Below are 26,943 nucleotides of genomic sequence, written 5' to 3' on the forward strand. Positions count from 1 at the left end.
AGACGGCTTATATTTCCTTTAAAAAAATAGCGCTAATCCACCCTGTGAACGTGATTGGAAAGCAAAGCTGTAAACTGCACCCATAACGATTACCCATGCGACGTCACTTCAATTCACTCACGTACGTGGCTCTACAAATACTGAAACCAGATAGAAGTGAAATTCCCTTTACCACACCCTCTATTACTTCAAAGAGATATTCTTGGTAAGGTTAAATTAATGCATGATGCATGAACCGTAGTTAGTTGAGTTGTATTGGTGTAGCACCTGAGTGGAAATTATTTTTCTTGTACAATTAAATCTAAAACCCGGTGTTAGACGATCTCATTTCTCCGTCTCTGCCATCGCCGCGGAGGCGACGAGATCGGCGGCAGAGACGAAGGAGGAGCCGAAGGAGGAGGAGGAGGAAATACTTCTATTCAGATTTCTGAACGGCCCAGAGGGCGGCCCAGCGGAGTGGTTCCTTCTTCGCTGTAGCCCATGTTCAGTCCGCGCCGCCTGTGCTCTGCCCACCAGCTGCAGCTGGGTAAGCTGAGAGGGGCTGGACAGCAGCATCTCCCATTGGTCTTTTTGGGTAGTTGACGGAAAGAGAGGAGGATACTCAGGGCTAACGTCACACACCCCGATTATGTGGCAGAGTGTTCCTACTTCTGAGCAAAATTTAAATTCTGCGCCGTAGCGATTCGCGTGCATTAAATGAAGACGCGTCGGGGGTGGGAAGGAGCCGGAGTGTATGAGCCGTAGGGTAGTTTGTTGTTCTATGGAAAGGTCAGGGTGGGGTGAAGCTAGGGTCCACCTCAGAAGGCGACAATTATGGGTTATGTCCCTGAACGGGACTAGCGGGTGACTGTCCTCGTGCAGCTCCATAGCACGGGGGGGGGGGGGGGGGGGGCGTAAAGTGCCGCCTTCGAGGGCGTATTAGTTGCCCTCCATGGAAGCGTGAGCGGGCGTGCCCAGGTGAGCTGAATGGAACCATTTGGGGAGTGGTTAGTGGTGTCCCTACCTGCACATGCCGTGCAGGTCGGGACACCAAACTCGACTGGTAATTCGTGTAGGCTTGTTGGGAATCGGTGACTACCTTACGAACCCCTGGTTTAGTGAGAGCCAACGCGATGGCTGCCTCTTCTGCTGCCGTCATGTCCTCGATCTTGACTGAGGCAGCAGAGGACTAAGAAGTCGTCCATGTACCAGAACAGCGCTAGGACACTCATCTTCCAGGATGTCTCGAACCTTCCGGTTGTATGCTGCCATAAAGATGTCGCTTAGGTATGGCGCCACACGGGATCCAATACAGACGCCGCTTGACTGGATGAGGCGCTCATCTTCACAGCACAGGATCGTTGATTGCAAGTACGCGTCCAGTAGCTCCAAGAAGGTGTCACTGAAAATACCAGCCCTGTTTTGGAATGCTGCCGCGCCTTGTTCTTCTATCATCGTGCGGAGAATTGGCATGAGCTCTTCTTGCGGTATGGAGAAATACATGTCCTTCACATCGATGGAAAACCCCGATACGACGTCGGCCCCACTGTCGTTCAGAAAGGCGATTACCTCCTCAGAGTTCCGTATGCTGTACGGGGACAACTACATCGGAGGAATTCCGACAGGTGGGCTTGCCATGTTCCCTGTTGTGAGATTATGGTGCGGAAAGGCACATACAACTTGTGTGTCTTTGTGGAGACAAATACCATTAAGGAGGCCTGCTTCCCTGCTCGGATCTTCACACCCCATGTTCCCCAGGTTGGCTTTGCTAAGTATCGAGAGCGCCGACACTTTTGCTTGTTTCACCCTGCGCTCCTCCACGCCTCTGAGGTTCTCGTAAATAGCGGCTCTGGCTTTGCTTCGACTGACTTGACCTACTGATTTGACTCTCATCAAATCCGTAAAAAATCCTCTTCACGGATTTTCTGAGAGTCAAGTCAGTAAGCCATACCGTCTTCAAAGCATGGCTAAACCTGGTGAGGTATTCCACCGAGATGATGTAGACCAAATGGTTTGTTCTGGTGCTGAAGGACTACGTCTCAAAACACGTGAGTATGGGGCCACCAAAGACGCCGAAGACGCCGCTCGAGGTCTGCGGAGATGTGGAAATCTCGACAAGGGCAACGGCAGTCCTGCAACGCGGTCCGAATTCCGCGATTCAACCGAGGCTACAGAAGGTCGACAAAGTAGCGCTGATTCGAAATGTGGCAAGCAGAGCAAAGAGCGAAGAAGCTCCACGAATTATAAGCGAAGGAAGGGATTACCTAATGCGGGAATAGATCCAAGAGCGCCCGGAAAGGGGCTTCGGACCTACCATGTGAACTACGAACAAAACGGCTTAAGCTGTGTACCTATGACAAGGAAGGGGACTTCCTGGTTTTTGACTCCAGCTCGTACCGAAGCAAAGCCAGCGCCGCTATTGCCGAGAAACTCAGAGCTGCGAAGAAGCGCAGAGTGAAAAAAGGAAAAGCGTCGGCGCTCTAGATACTTAGCAAAGCCAACCTGGAGTACTTGGGTGCGAAGATCCGAGCAGCCAAGTGTCTCCACAAAGACACACAAGTTGGATGTGCCTAATCTCACAGAAGAGAACATGGCAAGCACACCTGTCGGGATTCTTGGCGAGGCAGGTGGCTCAGTTGAGGGTGGAAGCCCCATACAGCGTACGGACCCCTTAGGAGTTAATCGCCTTTCTTAACGACAAGGGTGCCGACGTCGTATCGGGGTTTTCCATCATGACATAGCGACACAATTCCGCCTCACACGCGGTGTATATCTCCCTGCTCACGTCAGTCTCGACAACGTGCAAGAACGCACGTGGCACCTTCTGCAGACAGGTAGCCTCCTCTGTCGCGCGCTGCTCCATCGCATTCACCCATCTTTATTTCCTTCCCCGAACTGCCCATCATGCGGCATTCCAGCCACCTTAGCCCACACCATGTGGGCTTGTCCCAATGATCGTTTTCCCTCCATCACCTGCGACGAGCACTAAGAGAGGGTGCTGGGAAGCTCAGATCCGGCGGTTCAAGCCTCCCTGATGAATCGGGCTGCCATTGTCGCCGCCAGGCTAAAGCCAGCGGCCAACACGTCCCCTTAATAGAGCTTGGCTCAATAAAGTTTACCCCCCTCTCTCTCTCTCTCACTCTAGTTTCTTGCAATAGGTGGGTCAAAGGTTTTAGAGAAGAAATTTGGTACAGGAGGGGAGACGAGAAGGACATCTACCGAGTTTTTTTTTTTTTTTTGCGTTGGATTCACAGCATATCCACCCCGTGGATATGCTGTGAATTTTTTTTTTGCTTGAATTTCTTGTTGCAATTGCTGCTTTGTGTTTATAACAGCCGTTTACCCTAAGGAGAGATGATGTATCGTTATGTGGTCTGGCGACTCTGGCCAGACCGGTCGGTATAAAGAGGAGACCGCGCCAAAAACAGCAGCTTTGCCGTGTCGGCCACCCGTGGTCTGTCGTCAATCGAAACAGCCGGAATGCGGGCGCGTCCATCTGAGAACGGATGGCTGCCTTACGTAAAACTCGCTGTCCATATTTCGAGTGCCAGGTGTGACATGGATCCGGCGGTGAAATTTCAAACTGCAGTTTTTGAACCACGAAATATTGTGATTCAAGTTGAGAGATAGGGCTATGGCGCCTCCTCCACTGTCTCCGGGAGGGTGGATTGAACGGTGACCGAATTGAGAAGTTCCTTGTGGGAGTTCGTGGCTGCAATCATGGCAGCGCCGTGGTGTCTGTACTCTGCTGCGTCCACATACGCGGCCGTGAGGTTGTTGCCACGTATTTTATGAAGTGTCTCCACTCGCTTTAGTCATTTATTGGAGCGGTACTGGGGGTGAATATTGCGTGCTTACGATTTAATTGATACAGTGTAGTTTATAAAATGTACGTGGTGCGAAACACACGCACGAACGAGCATGCGCACGCACGCACGCACAAACCTGACACGTACAAAAAGATGCGGGGACGTCTCAAATCTTGTCATTTGAAAACACAATAGCTCACTTGCGTTAACCGTTATTTTATGTTTTACTCCCCAGGTGACCGAGGCTCTGCCAGCGCAGTCATCCATCATCCTGCCATTTTTCCTGCTCTCGCTGGTGACGCTGCCTTACAGCGTGGAGGAACTGCTAGCGGTTAGTATGCGGTGCACAATCATATCTTGGTCATGCTGCCCGTTTTCAGCTGTGGTGGTGTTAGGGGCGAAGCACCTTAGGTACCCGGGCTGTCGGCGTCTTTTGTCACCGTCTTCTCCTGTCGTCACGCTAATTCAAGTTGTCAAACGATGGTCAAAAAGGAAGTGTGCAATGAATAAAACCGGTTCAAAATAAACTAATATATTTAAACTAATTTGAAACACAGGAGTAACTACATTTTATTGCACAAATAGAAATTTGTTGAATTCCTTCTCAAAATTGGTTTCAAACGCCAGGTTTTCCCTTGTAAAGCATACTTCTTGGCATGATGCGTCGTGTGACACGAAGACAACTTACGGCCGGTATGTCTCATTTGATTGCTTGAATCTGGTTCAACACAAGAGAGGGCGCCACCGCCTCAGCAAGCGCAGGATTGCTCCTGCCACCGGCGCTTCTCTGGCGCCCAATAAGCGCGCTCCGCGTGACAAGAGAGAGGCAACGGCGCTAGGTGGCTCCCGAAACGCTGTTTTCTGCGATGGACGGTTGACTATTAGCAGTGATTTTGCTTTGGGAAACGCACACTACATGCTTCGCTCGTCCCCAGCTTGGAAGTCGCATTTAAGCCGGTTTTTACAGAGGCATCTCGGTAGCCTTAACATCGACAACCCATTTATCACCAAGAATTCACTTGAAGTAACAGAATATATTAAGAATGACGCCTCGGCGCGGTTTGCCTTTTCTCTTGACGTTGAAGATTTATTCTATTCTTTGCCGCACTCGGAACTGTTTGCGTCTGTTAGGCAATGCATTGATGTAAACGGCGTGTAAAGTTCCATAATTCTTGTGGTATGTCGGTGGACTGTTTTATGCGGTTGTTGGAGTTTTATCTGGACGCAACATTTGTTTTTTTCGAAGGACGCACGCATATTGTGAAACAAGGTATATGTATCGGGTCATGCGTTGCGCCAGTTTTATGCAATATTTTTCTTGCTAGTGTCCACCGGGACTTGGTGTTAAGTTTTGACAAAGATGTTGTTCTGCGTGTGTTTAGATATGTCGACGATTTTTTAGTGGTTCTGAGAAAACAGTGTTCACCTAACTACATTGCAACCGCAGAAGTGATTTTAGAGAATTTTAGCCGCCATGGGAAGGGTCTTGAAATTTACACAGGAGGTTCCCAGTGATGACACCCTGCAGTTTTTAGATAATAATTTTAATTTTTCATCCGACCATGTTTGTTGGGTATATCGCCCGCGTGCCCGTAAACAGCTTCTGCCATTTTCATCATCTTATTCAAAGGCTGTTAAAAGGGCCATAGCATATCTGGTTTTAGAATCTGCACTGAAGACGTCCTGTGCACATGCTGTTCAAGAGAGCTTTGACTCTCAACTGAAGACTTCTGCCCGTCGGTTGCCCGAACCATGTCTTGGTGGGTGTTGCCGAAGCTTTGCTGCCGAAAGCCAAAGGCCAAGTAGGGGCGAAGCGGCCAGAACAACCTAAGGCGAACCCTGTTGTTCTGCCCTAGAGTTACGCACAACCTGAAGAAACTGGCGGAACGGCACAAGTGCCGGTGGTGTTTTCTGCTCCACAAAAACTTAGCCGCCTGCGCGCGCAAATTTCTGGCAAGCCCAAACCGAAGAAGTGCGAAAAAAAGCATGCCAAGCGCTTTGTGCCCTGTGACGTCGGGGTAGTCAACGAGATACCGCTTTTATGCGGGGATGCCTACATCGGCCAGACGGGCAGACGTGTGAATGACTGGGCACGCGAGCATAGGTCTTACGCGCGCATTTAGCCACGCACTGCCAAGATTGCAGGCCTGTCACTCCTGTGGAAAAATGCAGACCTTTCTTTGAGCAGATTAGAATTCTCGGCAAGAGTGATGATACAGTGGGGAGGGAGCTCTTGGAAGCGCTTTATATTAAGCAGAAAGAGGACAAGTTCTTCAGCGATACATCTGTGTTTTAAGTGCGAATGCACTTTATAAGCGACCCCAAACCATCCACCGCCGGCGGTGGCGGCGGCGTCCGCAGTGCTCCTCTATATTTAAAAAAGAAACAGCATCCGGCGCCAGGTTTCGATCCGAGGACTTTGCGGCCGCAGCGCGACGCTCTACCGACCAAGCCACGGACGCGACGCTGATATCAGTGTTAGTGACGCGCCTTATATCTTTAACGCATTCAAACTACGTCGTCAGCGGCGTGCGTTGGCGACTCAGCGGCGTTATAGCGGCTTGATAACTGCGTGGTGTACACGTGATACTACAAACCCGATGGAAGAGATGGAAGAGAAGGCGGCGAGGCGGTGGGCTGCGGGGGCCGAGCGCAAGCGCCGCAAGCGGGCCGACAACCGTGCATTCGCACTTTCACATTCTCCCCCTCGGGGAAATGGGGGGGAATTTTTTTGCGTGCCAGCGAGTTTGAATTTTCGAAAAAGTCACTTTGATCATGTTCTCTGGTTGATGCGTTCCATGTAGTGTACCGAAGTGGGCGTGCGCATGCTGCTGATGATTCATGTATAAATATGAGAAGCCTCAATAAATGTTAGTTGCAAGTGAGCCCTTGTCCCGTCGTCCTCCTTTACTGTCGTTGTCCAAGTCGCGCTCTATTTTTTTAATCAATATTTTTGTTGTTTTTTCGGATTATATTTTGTTTTAGCATCGGGTCGATGTACTCTTAGAGGGGGTGTAATGCCGCGAACCATGTATGGGTTTGTTTATTTATTGTTTGCTTTTACTGCCCGGCCACGCCCGACTGTGTTATCTGTGTCCCACGCGAAGCGCGTCTTCCATTCTTTATTTTTATGCCGCACGGGCTATCTCATTCAGATAAGCAGGCTGTTTTGTCTTAACGTCACAAGCCCAGGATAATAATCTCTGATCTACAATGTTCTGGATGTAAATCGACGGTTCCAGAAACACTCGCGCCGAAAGATAAAAGTCTGCAAAGCCGCCTTCGCACGTCACTTCGTTGACTGCTGCTTCGCCACCTGTATTCCAGTTGTTAGGGTTCGCTCCAATAAACTTGTTTTCCTTGAAGACAACTGCGTCGTCTTTGGCCTCGTGACAATATTCTTGGACGTCGGCGTTTTGGTCGTCGTCTTGTACGTGCGGAAACATTATTAGCCTAAGCATGACAGTAGTTACGTACTACGTACTGTTCGGCACGTTGTCGCCCTTGTGGGGTCACTGCAGTTATGCGTTCGACATTTGGCGGGATTACGCATTGTTTTTACAGTGATATAAACAGCCACCAATGAAGCAAAACCACCCATTGTGTCGCTACCTATAAGTGAGAAGTTGAGTTTTGAACAGAGCCCGTGACTGTATTAAGATATGTCCTTTTCAGGCCAGGTTGGGGTGAGTGCAGCCACGCACCCGTGATGAAGCCCCAGGGTGAATTAATAAAGAAACGACGGTCACAGCCACAGCGTGAAATGTGAATGAAACGCAATGCTGCGGACCCTGTGTTCCTGTTGTGAAATTAAAGCTGCAGTATTTTCTCGTGGTGCAAGCAGCCCGCCGTCCTGACAGATATGGCGGCGGCTTTGGTCGTGCTGTGCACCGAGAGGACCACGGCCGTGGACCAGATAGCTTTGAAGCTGACCCTGTTCATCGGCACCCGCATGCGTGCGCTGGTCCTCTTCTCCGCCGTGGCGGCCATCGCTTGCACCATCCTGCTAGACGCCAGTGCCTCCATTGTCGTGGTTGGCTCGCTGCTGGGGGCCTTCGTGCGCGCAATCCAGGAAGACATCGTCCAGGTACGCGAGCGAAGCATGGCTGTTGTATGGTGTCGCATGTCTGACCTGTTTCCATAAGTAGATATTGCCCGAGGTAAAAAATAAAGTTACGCCTTACGTTAACTACGTTTGTGTGATGATCCGCCAGGGAGTTTGGGAGACAATGCCATCTAAGAAATATAGTCAGGTTGATTGTGCTGACAAAGATAGGAAAGCACACAGTGTTTGGTCACTTCTCATCAATGTGGGCCCGAACGAACACCAACAGTCAGATCTCCCAGACACCCCCGCCTCCGATAAAGACACCCTTTAAAGCGACTATGCCGAGGCACCGCATTAGCAGCTGGTTGCGGTAATGTTACGTACATTATGCTCATGACTAAACATTTTTCAGATAACCTTGCCCGACGCTGTATTTCAGCGTTTAAGGGGGTCCCGATTTCTCGAAGTCTTCCGTGGTACAAATGACGGGAAAGGTGCATCTACGCTTGTTCCATTTCAAATGAACCATTTCTCGGTGATCCCCTGTGTAATCGGACTTTCCGTTGAAAAGCCGCATGTCCTTGGTTATATGAGGTGAAATACAGAAAACGCCCCAGTGTTTGATTAAAACAAAAAAGAGGTTGTTTTTCACAGTTAACCACAGATGTGGCTGGGGCTCTGCAGCCTTTCATTGAAGTGTCACTTGGGATAAATCCCTTCCCACTCCGGTAACCAAGAGTAGGGACTCCATAGCGTATTGCAAGTGCGAAGTTCAAAGAACGATTTTGAGAAGCCAGCTCTTCCATCTGCACTCAATTCAGGACATCCAGTTACAATGGCTTTCACTCCGTGGACGTGGCCACCTTGCTTGATGTGGGACATGTTCGTCGCACGTTAAGGATGCACGCACTGGCTCTTAATTGTCGGGGATACTGTCGTGCATGTGGTGCATTCGTGAGGCCCGTTGCCTGGAAAGGAGGTCCCTGAGGATGAGCTGGTTGCAGAAAACTTCATGAAAGCGAGTGTTGCCGACGACCATCACCAAGCTTAATTAATGGTCCTACCAGGAACCAAGTGCCATCTACCGAGCCAGCCACCTCAGCTTCGCCTGCCGCACCTAAGAATGCGCACCTTCTCGCATGACTGCTTCTCTTAGTGGAACCAAGCAGCAAATGCGTGTCCTCAGCAAGCATGTGCTTGCTCGAGGTGAACGTGTTGCTAGAGGCACTGTGGTGACCCTAAGATGACGCAAAGCTGAGGAAGGAGTGAGTGAGGCTCGGTCTCGTAGCCGCAGTCCTTTGGCATGGTCACTGCCCTTTTGTGTACCAGCTTAGAGGCGGAGAAAGTTCTACTGCCCGGTTTATTCGGCTCCCAAAGATGCTTCCATTTTCATGGTCACTGCCCTTCTGTGTGCCGGCTTAGAGGGGGACAAAGTTCTACTGCCCGGGTTATTCGGCTCCCAAAGATGCTTCAATTGCCAAAAAATTACAAATTGGAAAACGCATTTCATTGCTCGCGCCATTTCGTGATGTTTCACGTGGCGCAAACGGTTGCGGGAAGCGAGTACGGTGGGGTCTAACAGGAAAAGAAAATTTAACGAGCGAACCATCGCGGCCGAAGGAGCCACTTGTGGCGCACTCGACGCATACGTCAAAACAACTTGCCCGCCTGGACTTCCGTTACTTGCCTTTCTCTGTGCGTCAATCGTGGTGCCGCACGGGACGTGAGATGGTGGTTAAACATCGTGAATGTGCCACGCGGCCTTCTAGATGCGACGCATCTCTTTCACCCGCCTTGTCCCTCCGGCGTAGTCCGGCGGCGTCCGCATCCCTCCCCCATTCTTCTCGCCGCACCAGCTGCGTGCTAGCGCCGCTCTCACCGCAGCGCCATCTGCGTGTTAGCGCTCGGCTGCGGTCGCTCCGTCGCCGTGCCAGCTGCGCGTGGGTGCGGGTTAACACATGCCCATGCGCTGCTCTGCGCTGCTTTCTCTCATTCCCCTCACCGTACATATAAACGCGGTAACTGCGCCGCTCCGCTCAGTCGTTCCGCCGGCGCTCCTCCGATGACATCCTCCGGTGACCGCGGATGATTTGAAATGGAGACTAACAGGCCTGATATCGCGATGGTCGGCGCAACCGTAACAAGCACGGGCCACCCCGACAAAAAATTTACACCATCTTCCCGCGAGGGGAACCATGGGGTAGATGCGACGCATCGGGGGTGAACATGCTGCGTAAATAGGACACACAACAACAGCAATCCACACGCTAACATAACGGAAACGGAACGGCAACCCCCGATGCGTCGCATCTACCCCATGGTCCCCTCGCGGGAAGATTGTGTAATTTTTAACTTTACCTACAAGACGTCAGCGCAACCGCAGCGCGAACGACGACAGTGCCGCTCTTTTGATTTGCGTTATCGTTATGGATAGTCGGATTTTAGTCGCCTCGATGCACTCGGCATAACAGTGTGGCGTCATCTGTTAGTTAAGCTTGTAACAGCGTGCAAATCTGAATTATTGTGGCCCACTATGTCGGCACGACTACTTGAGTCTGTCAGTTTTGTCAGTTCTCCATCGCGATCTCTATCTCCATCGCAAGTTATCCGCCAGTTTTCCGCCAGTTCTCCATCGCAAGTGTCAGCTGCTTCTCCAAGCAGTTGACCCTTGCGTCTGCACCTTCACAAATTGTTAGCAGACACGGGATTCTTTGGGTAACCTTTTGTGATGATATGAACAGGACATGCCATGTGCTGTCTCTAGTGAAACGTTTATCTGCCTCGGAGCGCTAGCCAGATGTCGTCATTTTTTCCCAGCAAAAGCCTAGCTGCAAGTTTATCATGCCCTGTTCGCTTCGCATGCCAGTTACTGCACATTTGTTTAGGGCACGACTACAGCTAAAATGTGAACGCAATTCACCTCTTGCAAAAGAAAGCACTGCCTAGTATTCCCAGTATTGCGTAGTTTGTGCACACGACAAAACAGCTGTTTAGAAGTTATAACATAATACCCCTTCCGTGAACATACGAGTCTGTCTGCTTTATTCTTTTTTGTTCTCAAACCAGAGCTTCAAATCATTTTGCACCCAGTATCAGGTTTATCCAGAACTCTTACACATGTCTTACAAATGAACACTGTCTTGTACTACGCCGACGCACTGACTGTGCACTGCAATCACTCGCATACAAATGACCTGTTCTGCTTAATACGTGTGAACAAAAAGGTGTTGATAGTGGAAGTGTTACCCGGAAACAGCTGGTGGAATGCTTTTTAGACAACCCGTTGTGAACAAATCATTTGTACAAATGTTTTTTCCTGGCTCAGTGTCGGTTTTTATATATGGGCGTATGATTTCATGCTGCTTTTTTATCGCAAGTACTTTAGGTTGTAAATAGGCCATTTTATGCAGTACTTTTTATTCGGATAACGCTGCTGTCTCCAAGGGTCGTCAGGCACCCTCAAGCAGTACGCAACTGCTTTTCGCCTGATGTAACCCCAACCTTGACTTGAAACAAAAAACCTTTGATTTAATTTGATATGGTAAAACTTATTGCGGCATCTGTTCAATGTTTTGTAAAGCGGGTTGTCCATGTGCAAAAGTGTGCCTAGAGCTTTTTCGAGCACCCAAACCTGTGCTAACCAACACCTCCGCGCAAGTGTGAAATGAAAACCGTGCATTACATGACACAAATGTCATTTTGACTGTTTTACAAGCACCACGTCATGGGGTCTCGCCGGAGCAAGTATACGCACGACGAGACTGCCACGCTGGCGCGTCAGTCGCATCGTACTGGCTGGCCTCAGCTGGATTGCCTAAAGTTTGCAGTATAATATTACCTTTCAACGTGACCTAACATTACCTGGCCTCACCAAACATAACCTAATGCAACCTAGCCTAACCTACCCAACCCAGCCCAACGACACAGAACACAACCTATAATAAACCTAATTCAACCTATTCTGGAAGTCCTGTGCGTCTATCTTGATACAATAATAACCTGAATAAAAAAGCATTAACAAATCACCATGACTGAAAACTTCGAAAATTCTGATATCTAAAATAAACAACAAAAAATTTAAGCCAAACTTAAACCGGCGATCGATTGCCTCTTGTTCGTCGTAAGGGTAGCACTTGCTTACTGTTATTTACGGGAGCAAACAAGTCCCTTCACTCTGGCGCAAGGCAAGAAGATTTTTTAAAAACAGCGCACACACTACATACCCAGTGCGGGGTTGAATTATCGCTAGTGATAATACCGTATAGCCCCCTTATAGAGAACCCCGTTTTAACGAAATAACTGCTATAAACAACAAATTCATTTGTGTACATAGATTTTGTGTGCAGATATAGCGAAAAGCGGATATAACGAAGTCATTTCAGTTTGCTGATGTGTGCGTTATTTGCGGGCCTGACTCTACCAACAATGTAAGCACAGTCCAACAGCTGGAGCTCGCCGTCGCATTTCGTCGTGAAGCGAACGCAACCACAACACACACACAGCTTCGGCCGCCGGCCTGGGTGCACAATTCGTTCTGGCAGAGAGCGCTGCGTGAAGGAGCAAGACGGTTGTTCTAGCAGACGCAAGTTACTGCTCACAGAAGAACGGAACAGTGGAAGGCCGACGTGCTACTTGCCGCCAAGACGTCATCAAGGAGATAACGGGCATGTGACTACAGCTAACCTGCAATAACCACCACAACCGCCACTGGCGCCGCGGCTTGGCAGCTTGGGAATATTGGCACGGCTTAAATTATACCTTGTAGGGATTCTCGCCTGTGAAGTCTTGCGTCGCTCCGTTTAAAATAACGCGTGCCACCTATCCTGCCATCTGCGAACGAACGGGGGAAGACAGTGAAGAGCGGATTGAAGAGCGGTGTGAAGAGGGAGGGCGTGTCACTCCCGATGTACGCTAAGCAAGCGCAGCGGCGATTGTCAGCGGTGGGAGTCGCCAGTCTGGAGTGCCACCACCATGGACGCCACCCAGTATAGTCCAACCGTCACCAGCCACCTTGAGGAGCGCGCACGACCGCAAACGGACTGCCGTTCGTCCGGCTGTGCCCCGGAAATTGAAGTGCTGTGGCGAAGGCATCCCCTGTGCCGTTTATGTTTCTTTTCTGCTGCTTAAGTAAATCCCCTGTTCCCTCGTGCAACGTTTGGGCGGTAGTGTTTCTACAAAGGCAGTCGCCTGAACCCCTTCGTTAGGCAGGACTGCCTGTAACCTGTACATTGTGGGCGTGTTCTTACTTGCATTAAGGAATAGAATAGAATAACGCGCCGCCGTTATTCTAACTGTTCTCGCGCAGCACCGGACTGTTTTGCCGTGAGACTCAACCCCCAACGGGTTCGAGAGCGAGCCACGACTGTCGCCGCGCGTGTACGTCGTCAGTCACTTCACAGGGAAGCGATATCTTCCATAGTAAATGGGTATATTACGCGGACAACCACGTCACAAGCACTACGCTGCACTATGCCCTTACACCCTGGGGCGTAGACCCGTCAGCGTGTGCCCACCCCGTGTTCGCGCAGCAGTTAGCGTCCGCCTGCGTTGGCCGGCCGCGACGCTCGCTGAGGTAGGGGAAGAGAGCTCTCTGTGGCCGCGATAAATTTCAAGCCACTGGGCTCAGCCGGGCGGCAACGGCGATCGCCTGCTGACCTTAGACGGCGAAGCCGTCACCACGCGGACGTGGGTAACCCTGCCGTTGGAACGGGGAACGCCCGGACGCACTCATCCCCAGGATTGAGGGACACGCGCCGCGGAAACCTGACTGCGCCCCTCTCCCGGCGCTTCGCCCGTCCGGGGCGTAACTGAATGGGGCAGAAAAAAGAAACGGCCGCCGTTTAATAACGAAGACAGCTAGAAAAAGCGACTCCGGGATATCCGTAGCACGGCTCTAGCGGCATGCCGTGGCAAAATATTGGGCTTGTACGACTAACTCACGAGGTTCCCGGGCCGTCTAAAATTTTTCTGCTGCGGCCTATGAGAACAGGCTGGATTTCAGGTCGTTCCGCACTAGTTAACACAACATTGTGGCGCTCAGAAAACAGATAGAAAAAATGACTCCCGGGTTTGAGTACTTCAGGTTGTGGGCTACAAACCTGTTATTGTAGATTTTTTGCAACGTTGTTTGTGTAGGTTCCCTGCAACACTTTTCATGCCCGGGGTGAGGCGTATCGCCACAAACTTCGAAAAACTGACGCTACGTGGCGCCCCCGTCCCCCTCCTTTTTCCTGGAAGGAGTGGAGAGGAGGACCGTCTCCAGCCGAACACTCGCCTCTCCTCAGCGGAACCAGGGAGGGTTCCCATCTGTTGTCGCTGAGAGTAACAAAGAGGCAGTCGGTAGTGTGCACGAGGACGAACAAGGCCTGCTCCCCTGGTTTATCCCAAGGAAGTGGCGGAGATAATTGCTGCCACTGAAAAGGTTTGGCTGACTTGACTGTCCCCCCTCCTCATTTTTAGTTTGCGCAGAGCAAACAAAGCGTGCTCCCCTGGTTTTTTCGCGCGGGGGGGGGGGGGGGAGGGGGGGAGGGGGGGGGGAGACTTTCCAGCACAAGAACTGTGCCTGAAGGACCTACGACGTGTCCACACGCGCTACTGTGTACAGTTTTTGCTTCTTCGTTTTCTTTCTTTTTTCTGAGGTGGCAAATAACGCTATGTTAGTACGGTGTCAAATGTGAAAATAAGTTATCCGCACGGTTTCCTGCAGTGATGCGTTAAATGGTGTAAAACGTATATGTTTGCGCGCAGGTATGCCATTTTGTCTTTTTTTACATACGGATTAGTATGAATGTATTTGTAATCTGTTTAGCGTTTTCTTTTCTTTTGCTGTATTGTGTTTTTCTTATGTATACAGGTAATCATGCCGTCCTTGTTACTGTATATATCTATTCCCACACATGCCTAAGGCCTGGCACTCAGGCTGGAAGTATGAAATAAATAGTAAATAAATAAAAATAAAGCACTTTCTTCAAGTTTCTGAGACTGAAATTATGGCGCAAGGGGGGTTGCCAAGAGCTGAACGAGCGCCGCTTTTTTAACGCTATTATATCGAAGCGGCGTCCGTTTTATCAAAAATCGTTTTCTCGAATGCCGGTTTATAGATTCACCAATGTTCGTTGGTTTTTTTCGTTTAAATTGTTATTTTATTCAATTTATGTACCATTCATCCCAATGCTATTTAAACGCTTTTTACCAGAGGGAATATATTAATTAGAGGTGTGTTCAAGTTTAATTAATTGTTTTTCATCCTTTTGAAAAATTCCCAGTATATTGCCGTAGTTTCGCAGTTTTTTTCCCGCAGCTTTTTGTTCAATATTTGTTGCCTTTAAGCTTTGCGAATTTTCTCATTCTTGTGTGCGCTCTAGAGAATGTGTTTGATATTTTGTTAATTGTAAATATTAAAATTGTGGCCGCGCTCCACTGCTTCCAAGGCGCTTCCATCAGAACAGCACCAGTTAAAAACTGATATGCGTTAAAAACGGTTATAAAAAGTATAAACGACGCCGTAAGAAGCATGCATATACGTGAAAAAGTCAATGGCGCTTAACCGAAATGGAAGCAATTATACATTTACAGCACACTGTTACAGTTAAAGTGTCGTGAATTATACGAACGCAATGGTAGTGCTGCACCTGAAATTAACCCCAATGTTGAGCATTGATGTTTGGGATTCCAAGTTACTACTATTTAGACGCCTATGAACGGCCCATTTTAGACGGGTCTAGGACATTTCGATGTACTGGAACATTTCAATGCGGGATGTTACGGTGCAAGCATTCCGGTGCACCGACATTTTCGTACGCCAACTTTTCTGCGAACGGATTTGTGTGCTTATTTGTGTGAAACTTTCGGCAACTTATTATTTGCGTAGGTATTAGGTTATGGATGACTGTCTGCGCACTGATTGCATCGTTTGTGTTTATACTTTGAAAGTTTTCGGTCAGAATTTGAGATTTTTTAGAGCTTTATTTAATAACTCCTTTAGGCAATACCAATTATTATGTATCTTATTTTTTTCTAGGGGCGCGGGCGAGGGTTCAGAAAGTCACAAAAAGAGCAGCTTCTTGCCGCCTTGTGTGGCGCCTTGCATCTGCGCAAAAAGAGATATTTAACGATGTTACGGCACATATAATGTTACACTGACGTCGAAAGGGACAAATTATGCAGCTCTTAAAGCTTTATGCTGTCGTTCATGAAACTTTGTGTAAATGAGCTGAAGAAACGGTTTTCATTAAGACTTGTAACAAATAAAACTGGCTCACTGAACGTAGGCACTTCCAAAAAAAGACGTCTATTGCTAAGCTTGCGCACCAAGCTTCTGAACTGTGCCTTTTCTGTGCACCCTTCGGTGCCACACACAATAATTGCAGCTCTCTTTCCTAGGTGTAAACTCCGAGGACACCTAAGCACTTTTTTATGATACAGTGATTGAGAAAGCATTAGTGTCCAGTTGCCGAACGTGCACTCTCAATCGTCCTTTTTTCTTTTCTGTCTGTCTATCTGTCCGTCTGTCACTCGATTCAGCCGCTGGGCCAAACATGAAACAATGCTGGAACAAGGAGTATATATAGGCAAAACCGTCCCAAGCTACTGAACCTGGCGGAGTGCATATATTTCTATGTGTCAATATTGTTCAGAAGAAAAACTTGGCCGCGTATCTGCTCGCTTCGCTGCAAATGTCGTCGAAAGGCGATAGTCTTCTGCAGCCCCTGCCGTCTCATACATTCTCCCCCCCCCCTCTCTCACTCCTCGCGCGTCTGACGCGATGGAGGTTAGCTAAATTAAATCCACTTTCCCGCGCTGCAGAGCTCGCACGCCATCTGTTGGAACCTTTGCTACTGTTCGGCTTAGGGTTGCGCTCGAGCTCGAGGCTCGGGCGCCAGCTTCTTTTCGTATTTTTTGGTCAAACCATTGTTTTAACGCCTCTTTTTTAAATTGCTATCGTGAAAACCAAGGCCATGTCTATGCTTATTTAAAAGAACGCGCGTAATCCCGGTTATGTGCTTACATTTTGCCTCAAATGTACCTGGGGTTTCCTTCGCGCCATATTATTGGGACATGTATGACAAATCTTGGCAGTTTTAGAAGTTTGGAACGGTTTTGCGTATATAAGCGTCTTGTTTAATAATATTTATAACTTTTGAACCGGTGGCTGAATCGGTGCCGTCCACCGGGCGGGCGCCCTAACATCTGCGCTTCATGCTCGCCAAATAAAGATATATCAATCAATCAATCGCGTTTAAGTAGCCCAAGAAAGACTATCGTCTTTAAAAAAGCATTAGGCATAATTGAGGCAAAACATTAGTGCATAACTGGCCGCAGCAGCGTTCTTTTATTCAAAAATAGACGTGCGATTGTTTTTAATAAAAATGCGGTAAAAGACGGTGTCAAAAACAGGCCAGATAGAAGTAAATATAATAAAAGAAAGATGTCTCCTCAAGAGTGAGAGAGAGAAACCTTTATTTGGGGCAAGGCTGGCCCTAGGCCTGTTGGGGGAATAGGATCAAAGGAATGGGTAAGGAAGGGGAGCAGACCGGCCGTTCTATACAGCTCGTGCTAGACCGCTTGTGACTGCGAATACAGCAATCTTGTGAAGGATGGGAGTGCCCACTGAGTGAGGGTCTATGGCTATCGCGGGATCGTTGGTGGGGGCAGAGAAATTTCTATAGCGAGTTAATTTGGGGCAAAACCAAATGAGGTGGTGCAGATCAGCTTTGGTTAGGGAGTGGCACTTGTTCACGAATACCTCAGCAGCTCTTGGAAGCGTAGGTAGAGAAGCCAGGAACCCAGGCGGGGTGAGGTTTTTGAGGCGCTGTTCCAAGAACAATTGAAAGAAAAGGTCCCAACAGGTGGCGCGCGAACCAAGAAAACGAGGGAAAATTGAATCTAATTCATCAAACTTCAATTGCATTAATTATGGGGGAGGCAGGGGGAGAAGAACAGCGTGAGGGGGAGAGGGGAGGATGTTACGAGGCGGGGGCGGCCGAAGGCTATGGTATACATTTGCAGCGAAGCAACCAGATACGCAGCCAATTTCTTATCTTCTCCTCGTGTCTATGACTCGGCACATACCCGGGGAACGTATAGCATACCCCATTTCAGGTAGTATGACGGACAGGGCGTTTCACGTAAGAGCGCTAGTCCAAGAATATTGTTCACTGATCATGTCGCACACTAGCCGGTGGTTGGGGCGGGGAGTATTAAAATATTTTAGTGTACGTCTAAAAGAAAAGAAGAACCTACCCGCAATCAGTAGCACCTTTCTCTTCTTGAGCAAAGCTGCCTCAGGGGCTAGCGCGTGCAAGTCGATCCAGCACGTGCTCTTTTCAGAAGCGTTCTCGTCGGGCCGGCGTGCGTCTTTTTTAGCTTTGGAGGCACCGGAAAGCCCGTTGAGCGGACGCGTCCCACGCAATAGAAAACATTCATAACGTGTTTTTCTTTTACTTGCCGAAGACTTGCATATGCTCATCTGCTTGTTTTGGCACTGTCGCGTTAATTGCGTATTTCTTTGTTTTCCGTTACTCATAATGTTAGTATACTTGCACCTCAACCTTAACGCAAAGTAGGTAAGGGTTGAGGCATTTGATTTTTGGTTTTTTATGAACCCCGAAATAATAGATTATGATCTTGCTCTACCGCTTGTGCTTTGCAACAATAACGCAAAATGTTTTTGTGCTGCAAATTATTTGTCAATGCAGATATTAGCATAGGAAAAATAATTTTCCTGAATTCGGGTGTGAATGTTCGCGCGTAGAAATTAAAAGCGAGCAGAAAAAGAAAAGCTCGTTTCGTTTAATTGCATGCGTCTTCAAAAGACGCCCACATATCAGACACCTGATTAATTCTAATGTACGAATCAATGTACCAACACAATTTGTGCAAGTTGTTCAACAGCAAAAAAAAAAAAAGTTCGGGATGTGCCAAGTGCGAACAAGTATCATGCAAGCGGTAGGAAATAAAAATGCCCTGTGACAAATTGAACAGATGACCCCTTAATGTCGAAAAGGTGACCCATGGGACCTGAAAGGCTTTCGGAACCGACGTCCCCCAACAACACGTTTCATTCCGTGAAATAGCCAGGACACCGGGCTGGTCGAGCGGCGCGGTGAGCAGACGATGCGTCCGTAGCAGACAAGACGACACTGGCAAAAGTTGACTCATTAGCGACGCTGCAGTTGACCCGAGCCTGCTCGATACGTACTAACGCACATTGTTTCACAAGTCGAAAGAAAATTTTACCGGGCTCTTTCCTTCGAGTGAGAAATGCAGCACGAGCGCCACGAAAAAAGCAGGCGTCCGAGCGGGGCGAGCCCTCCCCGTCCACACGGGTAGGGTGCCTCGATGCGCGCCCGCAGAGCGGGGGCGCATCGAGGCAGTCTACACACGGGGGAACCGCAGCCCATGCGGGGTCGTTTTGTGAGGGCTCCCCTCTTGTTTTTTTTTTTTTTTTCCTTCCTGGTTCGGCGAATTTCAAAGGCGAAAAGCTGGCCTGTTTGGGAAACCGTCGCGAGCGGCTAGACCCTGTGTGAAGGCCCTGCTTCTCGCACCGCGGGGGAGAGAACAAGAGAGAAGGAATTGTGTCTTCAGGTCGCGACGCCACGTGGTGTCAGTTTTTCGAAACTCGACGCCGTGTCCCGAAATCCTGGCCATGTGATGCAGTTGAGGCATGCGCAAATCGACATGGTTGGTGCCGGGACCCAAAATTGAGTGGAACACCTGCTAATGCAAGGAAGGCCACAAGTTGCCGAAAGGAATTTACGTACCGTGCGAGCGCTGCGAGTCCCAAGAGCAGTATCTCCCGGAGTCTCTCGCGCGCCACGTGTCGCCCCTCGGGAGAGGAGGGAGGCGCGTGAGGCTCACCCTGCAGGCCCCACTAAGGAGGAGGGCGTCACTAGCGCTTCCTCGCCCCGAGTGGAGTGGTTTGCGTCCACACGACATTTATAATTGTTTGTGACTTATAAAAGTTAACGTTGAAAGAAAGATGTTAGGTGTTTCATTGAGAGCTTGTGGGCGCACTTTTCCTTGTTGGTCGTCACTTGACTCTTGGCGCATCCGCTCAGTCGCCGTATACGCCACCTCTGCTGAGTGTCTGATAACTTCACTTTTTGATTATTCACGCAATTATTAAAGAGAAGCTTCTTTAAAGCAAAGCTTTTTACCTCTACCCCCCCCCCCTTCCCAATGTTCTGTCGCGACCGTTGGTGTCAACAGAAAACTCCCGTGAACAAAGAAAAGAAGTTGCTGGCGCCGTCAGGAATCTAACCTGGAAGAGAGAAACGGAACGAAAGCCCATTGTCTTACCCATTGAGCTACGAGCCCACGCGGAGATCAGGGAGACCGACGGTGCACTCGCCGAGCACAGCTGCGGGTTTACCCCCTGAGTTCTCGCTAAATGCCTCGTGATAGTGTTACGCGACCTCTTGCGCCGCTGTTGCGCTCAGCCTACGGCGCGTGTAGTGGCCGCGTGAGCGCCTTGCGGATGCGCTATGAGTTAGTAAACGTTAATGGAAGCTCACACCAACGCATGCAATCTCACTTTTCCTCCTCCTTTGCCGCCGATCCCTTTGCCTGCGTCGGCTGCGGGAGAGACGGAGGGGAAGTGAGATCATATAACACAGGGTTTGCGCTTTCCTTAATTTTATAAAAGAGAGAGTTTACACTTGCGTGCTTTACCAATACAACTCAACCGGCCACCATTCATGGATTCTGAATTTATTTAATCTTAGCAAGATTATGTCGTTGAAGTAATAAAGGGTGTTGTTGAGTGCAGTTCACTTGTCTCTGGTTTCAATCTTTCTAGGTCCACGTGTAGATTCAAGTGACGTAGCATGGGTAATCGCTATGGGTGTCGTTTACAGCTTCGCTTTCTAACCACCTTCAAAGGGTGGATTGGCGCGAATTTGTTTTTTCGAGATTCTCCGTAAGGGGCCCGAACGGAGTAGATGCGCTTAGCATGGACTCCGCAAATAGGTGTTTCCCAGTGGAAGATTTCTACGTTAACCCCATTCATTTCATTACTGGTGCGTCGCTGATGTACCCCACTGCCCACCTGACCGCCTTCTGAAAACACAGCACGTCCGAAGTTTGCACTGTTTAGCAGCTCGGCTAACCCTAGCGTCGAATAGCACACCGCCGCCGGCGGTCACGTCGGCGCAGCGGCCCCTCGCTACAAGCCTGCGAAGCGGCACCAGTTCCAGCAGCGACACCTAATGCCCAGGCCTCAACGTTGTGAGAATGGAACCAGTCGTTGTTCAAGGTGGGGACATTTCCCCTGACATGGTCACCCTTGAGCGGGGATTGCTAGAATGCAACCGCCAACGTAGCGCTAGCATTCTGAAGCAGCAGCAGAGCGCTCAACCGAGGTCCTCACCAATCAAGCAGGATCAGCCCTCGGGACAGCCTCGCATACCAATCCGGCCGCCTCAGTTACCGAGGAAACTCCTTAAAATAATCATCCGCCCCTGTAGCGGCCTTGGTGTTACTAAGGCTGGGATGGCTGAACTCCCTGACGCCATCCTGCGAGCTGCTGCTCTCCAAAGTAGCGAAGCCAGAGAAGAAAGAATGCGCGCAAATACAGAAAAGAATATGGTAGCAGTAAGCACGCCGAGACTTGTGCGAGCAGAGTAATACAATGCTGTTGCTGCTTTCTCCCTCCATGACCGTGAATACCCGACCACCTCATGCGGCCAGCCCTGAAGCTACACCCAAGGGGTCATTCACGGAATCCCCACCCACAACTCCCCCGAAGACATCACAGCAAGCATCATAAACTCGGGAAACCCAACATCACTACGGGCGCGCCGCATGGGTCACACCAATACCGTCCTCATTGTATTTGAAGGCTTTCGGGGGCCACACTTCCTCTACTACTGAGGAGGCGAGTACCGCTGCCAAATCCGTCGATGAAAAACGGAAGCCTGCCTATCGTGTGGTGCTCTCGGACAGCGCGCCAACGCCTGCCCCAATCCTGACCATTCTCGCTGCGAACGGTGCGGTGTCCAAGCCTTCCCAAGTAACCAACACTCATGCGAACCCACGTGTGTGGCGGCCGCTTGTCATCGGTGTGATAAACTGAGTAAGCAGCATTTCCGGCCGCCAATACACCGTTCACATCCACGCACATTCTGCACACAGGGGCCAGTTGATTCCGTTTCCATGCACTGACGCAACCCAGCAGCAGGCTCGAGAAGTCTCCGAAAAACTTTCCATCCCTCCAAAAACGCCACCAGCCACTGAACACGAAGCCCCGTCCACAGCACGTCTCCCGCCGAACACTTCAACTTACGGGCATAGTGCTATGGAAGCACGTGAAAAACCGCCTCAACGCACTTCGGGCCGTCACCCCAGGGTAAGCTGGTCAGTTGTGGCATCCCGCTCTCCTCAGGCTAACGATATCGAAATAGCACATCTTAAGCAATTACTGGACATGGCCCTAGCTGAAAACGAAACCCTAAGAACCCCCTCAGGGCATCCGTAAACAGCCTTACTCCTCCCTCAACGTCCACACCGCGGGACGACGTGATAGATACTGAATTCCCTTCTACAGCGAAATCAGAACCCAAATCCCTCAGGCCCTCGATTACTACCATTGCTCCCCCTCGTTCTCCTCCCCCTGCCCTGCAACCTCTGCCCTGGGCGTCAATGCAGTCCAAGCGCCGCGCGCCCCTCTCTTCCAAACCCACACCGGAAAAAAATCACTAAAGGGGAGACTGAATCACAAATGAAAGACCTACATGCCAATCTATTCGAGAACCGTTTTAGCGACACTCCGCTCTCAGATAAGAGTCTTCAACTCTCGAATTAGTGTATTTGAAGCCAACTACTCACGACCACCCGCATTATTCGAAAAATTATCCAAACCCTACGACCGACCCAAAACCGCCGCCATTCCTGATCTCAGATACAGAACATTATTATCTGCCAGTGGAATAGCCGGTAATATTGCCGCAAACGTTGCAATGTCCTGCACAGACTCTAAAACCTTAGGTCCACCCCCAGATGTCATTTGGCTGCAGGAGACGAGCTGTGTAGAAAAATTATCCGGGTACAAATACTTTCCGAATAGCGACCCCTGATCTCGTGAAACGACCATCTTCGTCCATCTTAACCCTCCAGTAATACAACACGAGTTCCACCTTCCCACACACATCGACCATGTTTTCACCGAGGTCGTTCCTCGATCCAGTAAACGACAACCTACTGTGTTCATATTAAACATATAATGCAGCCCCGACTACAACACTGTTTCCACGCGATCACCCTTTCCAACAAGCGATCACTCTGGCAGGCCGCCTCTCTTCGTAGTAGTAGGCAACTTCAACGCCCACCACCCCGCCTGTGGCTACCCAAAAGACAATGTCAAAGCGCGCCGTCTCTGGTTAGACTGCCAACAGGAAAGTCTCACTTTACTCACGGACCCCGCATAGTCCATTGTCTTAGAAAACAGCGTCTGCAAGGGCACCTCTCCCGACCTCAGCTACACAAAAAAAGACGCATCTCTCTCCCATCTGGACTAACACGCAAGCCGATCTAGGCAGAGCCTAAAAAATTATTAAAATTGAAATAGGCCTACCATTAATACTACCCAACCAACAGACCCGAATAATAGACTGGGATACACTCAGGGCACATAAAACCAGACATCAAACCCCCACTGCACCCGTTACTATCGCGGCCAACCACGAAGTGTGGGATGGAGCTATACACGAACGTCTACGCAACTCTACAAAAACAGTAGACATCACTGCAAATTCCCCAGAACCTGACTCCAAACTCGCCCATATGTGGCAAACAGAAGCTAGTCTCCAGAGACGCCTCTAAACAGCGGAACAATCGAACCATTAGTAGAATAGCTTCTCTCGACCGTGACATTGAAAAATAATCCTTCCAGCTCCTCACTCATAACTGGCATTCTGCATGTGAGGCTTCAACTCGCACTCCAATCTTTTGCGGATGAGGGACATTCCCAAACATCTAATTCACCCCCCTTCCACACGCACCACTTAACGCCAACTCGTATCCCACATCATACATCGCTTCACTGGTACTGACACCGATCTCCTCGATTATATTCAGAATAAATACGCTCCTGCTTGCCCCACCCAAACTCATTCAAGTTACTGTGGGGATCTTGACCCAGATCTGAACACACCCATAACGGAGGCAGAGGTACGCGCCGACATCCAGCACCTCAAAACCAAATCGTCTCGGGGCCCCGACAAAATAACTAACAAGCTTCTCCGACACCTCGACGACCCCACCATAGCAGACTTGACTACACTTTTCAACGAATGCTGGAAGACGGGGGAACTGCCGCATCACTAAAAGACAGCCAAAAGCGTTCTTATTCCCAAACCGCGGAAGCAGCCAACCATCGATCACCTCCGACCTATATCATTAACATCGTGCCTGGGCAGGCTCTAGAGTACGTCGTTCTCACCCGGCTCAACAGCCACATCGAAAAGCACCATCTGCTGCCTCACTCCATGCTGGTGTTCCGACCCCAGCTCTCTACTCAGGACGCCATGCTACAACTAAAACACCGCATACTAGAAGCTCGATTCAGTTCCACACATAACAACAAAGCGGTCTTTGACCTCGATTTAACGCGAGCATTTGACTCCGTTAGCCACTCGGCAATCCTGGAAGGAGTAGCCGCGGCTGGAGTCGGTGCGCGATCATACAACAACAATCGTAATTTCCTCACGGGTCGAACAGCCACACTCACCCTTGGACAATTGATAACCACCCCATCTCTCTCAGTAGCAAAGGTACCCCCCAAGGATCAATTTTTCCCCCTTTCTTTTTAATATGGCCCTACGAGGTCTACCCCCGCTCCTCGACGCCATCCCTACATCGCAGCATATACGCCGACGACATCACGTTGTGCGTTATACCAGAGGATCTGTGGTCACATCAAAGATACCCTACAAACAGCAACTGACGTCGTCGAGGCGTATGCTGCTTCTTGTGGTCTATCCTGCTCCTCAACAAAATCAGAGCTCCTCCTATACAGACCTAAAAGACCAGGAAAACAGCCACTCTCCCCGCTCCCACTCATCCATATAACTACCTCCAACGGCCAACCCATCCGAATAGTTGACTACATCAAGATTCTAGGTCTCCATATACAGGCAAACGGATACAGTGTGGATACTCTCCGTGCCCTCGACAAAGGGGTTTACCAGTCCACAGGGCTCATTTCTTGCATAGCTACCAAACACCGAGGAGTGAAATAAAACAACCTAATATGTCTCGTCAGTCGCATAGCATACGTCACCCCATTCCTAAACCTCAGTCAGCGAAACACACAAAAATTGAATCGATAATGCCTAAATCATACAAACAGGCCCTAGGTCTCCCCGTTACACTCTCAAAAGACAAACTACTCTCGCTCGGTCTTCCCAATAGGCTAGACGAAATTATCGAAACCCAACGGGTCTCACAACTAGAGCTACTCACGAGAAGTGACATGGGACGCCTCATTATTCAGAGTCTAGGCCTCAATCACCCACTATCTTTGACACCTACGTCGACATTCTCCAAGTCATTCGAGACCAGCTGGTAATCCCCCCCCCTTCGTTTTTGCGCAATTTAAGTAGAGCATGGATTGCCAACTCGCCCAAACCTACAGACTACTAAACCAATTTCCAACCTTAATCGAAGAAATGGCTATCGCTCTCGCCATTATTTTCAGGCCTAAGGTTACTAATATAGCGGCTCCGAATCGGTCATTATCAATTACTTGAAAGGGCGAGTTGACTCCCGAACTTTACGCTTAGTCCTACAGGCACGCGAATTCCCGAAACGAAAGGAATACATCGTTTGGTCACCGAGCCACTTCAAACTTCCAGGAAATGAATAGGCACACGAGGTTGCTCGACAACTGGTCTTTCGAGAGCCCAGTGACGCTGCAGAATCTCCTCAACGGTTCTCTCCTCAACGGTTCCACCGACGAAATAAAGGGAGGGGGGTAGCCGCAGGCACCGAGGTCCCGACGAACACTGGCAGAGTCAATGGCGAGGTCGCTCTGCTCAGTGCAAGTTCTCTTGGCCCGTTGCAACAGGGTGGTCACCACGGACTTCTTGTGAGAGGCTGGATGGACAGACGTGAAGTGCAGGTAGCGTTGGCTTCCTGTAGACGCTGAAAGAGAGCTTTGGCCCAATCCGCTTCACAGGGATATCTAGGAACGACAGTTGGCAATTGACCTCCTCTTCCACCGTGAACTGTATTGCCGCTTGCATGCTATTTAAGTGCAAGGTAAAACGAGTCAAGGCACTTCTTCGTATGACACAAAAGCAGTTGTCAACGTAGCACACGAATATCTTTGGGAGCGGAGAGAACGTTGCGAGCGCCCGGCTCTCGAGGGATTTCGTGGTTAAATTTGCGGCCGTGACTGAAATGGACGCACCCATAGCCGTTCCTTGCACCTGCTTGAAAAATTCCTTCTGGAAGCTGAACTACGCGTTCGACAAGCAGAAATGCAAAAGTTTCGTCAGGTCTGCTGCTTCAATGGGGCACCTTTCGGGCAACGTATCATCAGCTTCGATGGCGTCCTTGCAAACTGACTCAGCCAGATCAACGGTAACACTTGTGAAGAGGGATTTCACACCAAAGGAAACCATCACGTCCCCGTCGTCAAGTGCCACGTCGCGAACCTTCTCCATAAAATCCTGAGAATTGCGCACATGCGTACTCGTTCTTCCAACCAGAAGGGACAAGATACGGTGCAAGAAACCAGAAAGCCTGTGAAGGGGCGAACGGGCTCAGTACCGAGACTTCGGCCTGGTTTGGTTGATACGAGGACAAGTTGTGCACGGTAGAACTGGCAGCGTTTCCTGCAACATTGGTCCGGCCATGACCGAGTCGTGACAGCTTATTGCCGTGCGTCACACCAACCTGGCGCGACCGCAGCCTAGCTTGGAAATCGTGTGCATATGAATGCGTGCGAAGTCATTGGGACATCGGAATTCTAGGCGTAGGCGGGCAAAGAAGGCTTCATTCTTGAGAACTTTGACCTTTTCTTTGCAGTCAAGGATCTTTGCTTGTAGAAGAAGGCTTTGGCTATGACGCATTGGCCAAAAGCTGTGCACACAGGTCTCCTCAGGC

At 49.7% G+C, this 26,943-nt stretch overlaps 1 protein-coding gene across 1 annotated transcript in view; it reads left to right on the forward strand.

Moving 5' to 3' along the window:
* The window catches only part of LOC144166962 (uncharacterized), a 126,844-nt gene that overhangs the window by 23,505 nt on the left and 76,396 nt on the right, over positions 1-26,943 (forward strand). The window contains exons 3-4 of the mRNA XM_077696396.1: positions 4,024-4,119; positions 7,633-7,875. Coding sequence (XP_077552522.1) covers positions 4,024-4,119; positions 7,633-7,875 — 339 coding nt within the window. The remainder of the gene's footprint in view (positions 1-4,023; positions 4,120-7,632; positions 7,876-26,943) is intronic.

This window comes from Haemaphysalis longicornis, unplaced genomic scaffold (genome assembly GCF_048455015.1).
Source record: "Haemaphysalis longicornis isolate Haplotype H1 unplaced genomic scaffold, Haemaphysalis longicornis Haplotype H1 scaffold_2, whole genome shotgun sequence".
In the NCBI taxonomy this organism is placed as follows: Eukaryota; Metazoa; Arthropoda; class Arachnida; order Ixodida; family Ixodidae; genus Haemaphysalis; species Haemaphysalis longicornis.